At 52.4% G+C, this 6,000-nt stretch overlaps 1 protein-coding gene across 1 annotated transcript in view; it reads left to right on the forward strand.

Annotated features, from left to right (window-relative positions):
• The window catches only part of MAP2K2 (mitogen-activated protein kinase kinase 2), a 54,081-nt gene extending 51,554 nt beyond the window's left edge, over positions 1 to 2,527 (forward strand). The window contains exon 11 of the mRNA XM_058163629.1: positions 192 to 2,527. Coding sequence (XP_058019612.1) covers positions 192 to 302 — 111 coding nt within the window. The 3' untranslated portion in view covers positions 303 to 2,527. The remainder of the gene's footprint in view (positions 1 to 191) is intronic.
• The last annotated feature ends 3,473 nt before the right edge of the window (positions 2,528 to 6,000 follow it).

A 6,000-nucleotide genomic window follows, 5' to 3' on the forward strand; every position in this document is an offset into this window, starting at 1 on the left:
TCAAGCGTGGCCCCACACCTTTCACAAAAAGGCCCGGACAGGGAAATTCAACCCCTGTGGCTTCCCTTTGACCCCCGACCCTTGTTTTCCCCGCCCTCTGCAAGGCCACCACTTCCTGTCTGTACTTCCAACGATGACGTCTGTGGTTCTAACTCCTTCTTTTTTTTCCCCTTCTCCTGTCTGCTTTCCAGAATCACACCTTCATCAAGTGCGCCGAGGTGGAAGTGGTGGATTTTGCCGGCTGGCTATGCAAGACGCTGCGGTTGAAGCAGCCCAGCACCCCCACCCGCACGGCCATGTGACCGCCACGCCAGCTGCCTTGTCCTTCCTCCTCCTCCTCCTCCTCCCTCCCTCTCTCGTGCACCTGCTTGTCTGCTGCTGTTCGCTGCCCTCCCGGCAGAAGGAAGAAGCCCCTTGCCTCTCTTCCCTCGATCTTTGCACCCGGAACAAGCCAGGCAGGAGGGTTGTCAAGAAAGAGATTCTCTCTCTCTCTCTCTCTCTCTCTGCCCCGAGAGCAGAAAGGAGCCTCAGCTTCTTCCTCCTGTTCCTGTTCTCGGGTTTGGTTTGGTTTGGTTTCTCTTCCTGCAGCGGGAGAATCCCTCGCTCTCTGAAAGCTCTCAGGTTTGGGTGGGTAGGGCTGGCCGAGACGGGCCTGGCTGCTGATTGGTTTGGGGAGGAGAGGAGGAAAGAGTTTCCAGTGTAGGCTGGCTGCATCTCTCTCTTTTCCTTCCTTCTTTCCTTCCTTCCTTCCTTCCTTCCTTCCTTCCTTCCTTCCTTCCTTCCCCCTTTCCCTTCCTCTCCTCTCCTCTCCTCTCCTCTCTCCTTTCTTCTCTTACCTCTTTTTGTCTCTCCCTTCCTCTCTCTTTTCTTCTTTTCCTCTTCCTTTTTCTCTCTAGCTTTCTCTCTTCCTCTCTGTCTCACTTTCTCTTTCTTTTTGGACAACCATTTATCCAAAATGGGCTCCAGCAGAGGGTTGGACTAAGAGCTCCAAGTACCCTTCCAACTCTGTTATTTTGGGTTTTTTTCTATCTATCTATCTATCTATCTATCTATCTATCTATCTATCTATCTATCTATCTATCTATCTATCTATCTATCTATCTATCTATCTATCTTTTTCTCTTTCCCTCTCCCTCCTTCCCTCCCTTCCTCCCTCCCTTCCCATTTCTGTCTCTCTCTGTCTCTTTCTTTCCCTCCCGCTTTCTGTCTCACTTTCCCTCCCTTCCCATTTTCTGTCTCTTTCTTTCTCTCCTTCTTTCTGTCTCCCTCCCTTTCTCCCTCTCCTTTTCTGTAGGTGAATCTAAGGGCGGGCAATTTGCTGATGGGCAGAGATCTCCCTGCCTGGGGCAGCCAGGGCAAAGCGGGCAGCTTAGCCAATCCGATGGCTTTGTGGTTGCCTCTTTGGACCCATGGCCCAGGAAGCGGAAGGGCCCACGGCCTGCTGACTTCATGGAAGCTGTTTGGGAGCAGATAGCAAAAGAAATGACCCCGATTAAGGAAATGCCTCTCCGGCCAAGCTCTCAACTCCTCCCTGGGACCATCCTCTCTTCTGGTCCGTCTGCCTGCCTGCCTTTGGTTTTGTTCTGGGACCTTCCTCTGAAAGGCAGGGGAGTGGGCAGGAATTGGGGTCTGGGGGCGAAGAGGCAGGCAGGAGGGGGGTCCTGGCTCTGCCTTCAGACTCGGCACACTTGAAGGACCTTCCTTCTCCGTCCAAGGCTTCGGTGACACGACGACGAGTCTGAAGCCATTACAGAATGCTGGATTTTGGCAGAGGGGAGGGGGGGGAGGGATGCCCTCGAAGGGTAGCTTGAAGTCGCGGTGGACAGAAAAGCTGTCGGCTCGTGGTTCTGTGATGGTTGTAACTGCGAGGACCGGTTGTCCGTCCCCTTTTTTTTCCCCCCCAGGGCCGTGAACGCCAACAGCGCCTCTGGCCTTGGCCGTCCCTTCTCCCCTCCCGCGTTTTGCTGCTTGGATACAGCCAGGCTGCCTGAGGGTGGCATCGCTCTGGTTTCCCCCTGAAGGCTCGCCCGGCTTCTTCTGTTTTCCTTTCTTTGGGCTCGGCTGCTGCTTCTGCACTGCTGTCTCAGGGGGCTGCGGTGTCATCATAGCCGTTGGGCTGCACACCTGGGGCTCTCTTGGGATCTGGCCTCCCGGGCTCTGAGGAAATGCAGCCACTGCAGAGGAGGACTAAATGTTTCATTGGCTGGGCCAGGATGGGGGCTCCCCCCCCCTCTGTTTTCAGCCCCCTTGCCTCCATCCCCTTCATTCCTTCCCTCCCTCCCTCCCATCCTATTTATCTTTTTCTTTCTCCCTTCTTCCATTTCCTTCCTCTCCCTCTCATTTGTTTATCCTTCCTGTCTTTCCATCTTCCTCCCTACTTCCATTTCCCTTCCTGTTTATACCTTCTTTCCATTTCCTTTCTTCCTCCTTCCCTCCCTTCTCATCTATTCTTTCTTTCTTTCTTTTCCTTCCTTCCTTCCTTCCTTCCTTCCTTCCTTCCTTCCTTCCCTGCTTTTCCTTCCTTCCTTCCTCCTCCCTCCCTCCCATCCTATTTATCTTTTCTTTCTCCTTCTTCCATTTCCTTTCTTCCTCCTTCCTCCTTCCTCCCTCCCTTCCCATTTTCTGTCTCTCTCTGTCTCTTTCTTTCCTCCCGCTTTCTGTCTCACTTTCCCTCCTTCCCATTTTCTGTCTCTTTCTTCTCTCCTTCTTTCTGTCTCCCTCCCTTTCTCCCTCTCCTTTTCTGTAGGTGAATCTAAGGGCGGGCAATTTGCTGATGGGCAGAGATCTCCCTGCCTGGGGCAGCCAGGGCAAAGCGGGCAGCTTAGCCAATCCGATGGCTTTGTGGTTGCCTCTTTGGACCCATGGCCCAGGAAGCGGAAGGGCCCACGGCCTGCTGACTTCATGGAAGCTGTTTGGGAGCAGATAGCAAAGAAATGACCCGACATGAAATGCCTCTCCGGCCAAGCTCTCAACTCCTCCCTGGGACCATCCTCTCTTCTGGTCCGTCTGCCTGCCTGCCTTTGGTTTTGTTCTGGGACCTTCCTCTGAAGGGGAGGGGAGTGGGCAGGAATTGGGGTCTGGGGGTGAAGAGGCAGGCAGGAGGGGGGTCCTGGCTCTGCCTTCAGACTCGGCACACTTGAAGGACCTTCCTTCTCCGTCCAAGGCTTCGGTGACACGACGACGAGTCTGAAGCCATTACAGAATGCTGGATTTTGGCAGAGGGGAGGGGGGGGAGGGATGCCCTCAAAGGGTAGCTTGAGGTCGCAGTGGACAGAAAAGCTGTCGGCTTGTGGTTCTGTGATGGTTGTAACTGCGAGGACCGGTTGTCCGTCCCCTTTTTTTCCCCCCCAGGGCCGTGAACGCCAACAGCGCCTCTGGCCTTGGCCGTCCCTTCTCCCCTCCCGCGTTTTGCTGCTTGGATACAGCCAGGCTGCCTGAGGGTGGCATCGCTCTGGTTTCCCCCTGAAGGCTCGCCCGGCTTCTTCTGTTTTCCTTTCTTTGGGCTCGGCTGCTGCTTCTGCACTGCTGTCTCAGGGGGCTGCGGTGTCATCATAGCCGTTAGGCTGCACACCTGGGGCTCTCTTGGGCTCTGGCCTCCCGGGCTCTGAGGAAATGCAGCCACTGTAGAGGAGGACTAAATGTTTCATTGGCTGGGCCAGGATGGGGGCTCCCCCCCCGCCTCTGTTTTCAGCCCCCTTGCCTCCATCCCCTTCATTCCTTCCCTCCCTCCCTCCCATCCTATTTATCTTATTCTTTCTCCCTTCTTCCATTTCCTTCCTCTCCCTCTCATTTGTTTATCCTTCCTGTCTTTCCATCTTCCTCCCTACTTCCATTTCCCTTCCTGTTTATACCTTCTTTCCATTTCCTTTCTTCCTCCTTCCCTCCCTTCTCATCTATTCTTTCTTTCTTTCTTTCTTTCTTTCTTTCTTTCTTTCTTTCTTTCTTTCTTTCTTTCTTTCTTTCTTTCTTCCTTCCTTCCTTCCTGCCTTCCCTGCTTTTCCTTCCTTTCCTTCTCCCTCTCCTCTCCTCTCCTCTCTTTCTTTTTCTTTTTCTCTCTCTTCCCCTTCTTAAAATTTCCACCTGGGCTTAAGGCACACTTCGATTGGCAACATGGACATGTTGGTTCCAAAAAAAAAAAATACGGTTACAGTCCTGCAGGACCAAGAACAGGGTGATATTTTTACTAGAGGGGAATGATACATGCCCCCAAATCAGCCCGTTGCCTCCTTGAAGGGTTCTAGCCTTTTACCTCCCCCCTCCCTCCGTGGCCCCTTGGAAGTGAATCTCCTCTCCCTCGATCACCAGGCCTCCATGGGGGAGGAGATCTCAGCCAGGGGCCTCAGACAGACAGAGCCGTCCTCTGTGGCCTATTGATCTGCTGGCTGGCTAACCAGGAGCCCTGGGGCTTGCAAAGAGTTTGCACCTCTGATACTCAAGCTTGCTGAAGCCATCTTATCTCAGTTGCTTGTAGAGCAGCCTCGCCCAACTTCATCTACTGCCATCCTAAAGTGGCAGCCCCCAAGCCCAGAGGTGCCAGAGTAAACTCTCCGAGCTCCCTGGAGCAAAAATTAAAGCGGTCTAATCTAGCGGCTTTGTCCAGTCATAGCCATTTTCCGGCATGGCTCCCACAGACTCCCCACCTAAGTCTTACAGAAGACCACTGACTATTCAGGCTTTTTTTTTCAAATTCGTAGCAAAAAAAACACCGCAAGACATTCCTATTAGTCCCCTTGAAGACAGCTGGCCTCTGTAGAAGTGTAGCTGGATCCCACAACCGTAGTTGAGCAGTAGGATTGGAAGGGACCTCGGAGGTCTTCTAGTCCAACCCCCTGCTCAAAGGAGGAGAGCCTATACCATCCTGGTCAAATGGTTGTCCGGTTTTGGTTTTTGTTTTAAATCTCCAAAGCACCTACAACTCCGGGAAGCCAAATTTGTAGGCTCTGCTTGCGTTAGCCTCCTTGTTCAAGCTACGTCTTTTTTTTTTTTTTTTGGGTGGTCTTTTTGTCTTTTAATGACCCCGTAATTAATCCCTTGCATCAGGGTGGAGTCGGGGCAACTGAATGGAGCTGATTGTGGACTGGCTGGATGCCCTTCCTGTTGCCAGTGCAGAGTTTGCAGCAGATCGTTTTTTTCATTGTCTTGCTCTCAGGAAATTCAAGGCGCGGAAGGATTTTTAATCGGTTGTCGCTCAGGTTGCAGCTTTTTCTGATGGAGTCTGCAGCTTTCCTTTTTTTGGGGGGTGGGGAAAAGGGAGAGGACTTCTCAGGGATGTCTTCTGATGGAGAGGAAATGCTGGACTGCGGCTTCTCCTCTTCCTCCTCCCTTTGAATTTCTCCCCGCTTCCACTACATCTCTGAACTTCCCTTTTCCAGGAAAGCCCATCTGTCTCTTTTCTGTTTTTCCCTCCCTTTTTCAACTAATTTTATTTGAGGGGCCAAAGGAGCGAGGAGCAGGTGGCGGCCTGGGTAGCAAACTTGGACTTAACTTCAGAGGTAAAAAAAAAAAAAAAGGATGCAACGGCTAGCAGTTACTCAAGAGTGTCGGGAGGAACGATTTAAGCCTGGGTTTGGGGTGGAATTCACATTTCTCTTTAGATCCAGCCTGTGCTGCTGGTTGAGTTTCAGATATTGCAAGTAAAAAAAACATAATGATTGTATATTGGGGTTTTTTGTTTTTTTTTTAACAGAATGGCTCGGCCATAGCTCTATAAGTTAATCCAGTGATTCCCAAACTGTGAGCCGCGGCTCCCCAGGGAGCCGCGCTATCGTCATGGGGGCGCCGCGGAATATCTGCGCCCGCTGGGTCCGGCGCTGATGCGCCATTTCTGGGGCGTCTGGTGCGCATGCGCAGTTGCAGGTCGGATTTCCGGGGGAGCCGCGGGCGAAAAAGATTGGGAACCTCTGAGTTAATCAATTGAAAGCCTTCATTTTGGAGTTGCAGGAGCCTGGAAACGTGGCCACTTTAAGACTTGTGGATTTCAACTCCCAGAATTCCCCAGCC

This window comes from Ahaetulla prasina, chromosome 1, assembly GCF_028640845.1.
Source record: "Ahaetulla prasina isolate Xishuangbanna chromosome 1, ASM2864084v1, whole genome shotgun sequence".
NCBI classification, from domain to species: Eukaryota; Metazoa; Chordata; class Lepidosauria; order Squamata; family Colubridae; genus Ahaetulla; species Ahaetulla prasina.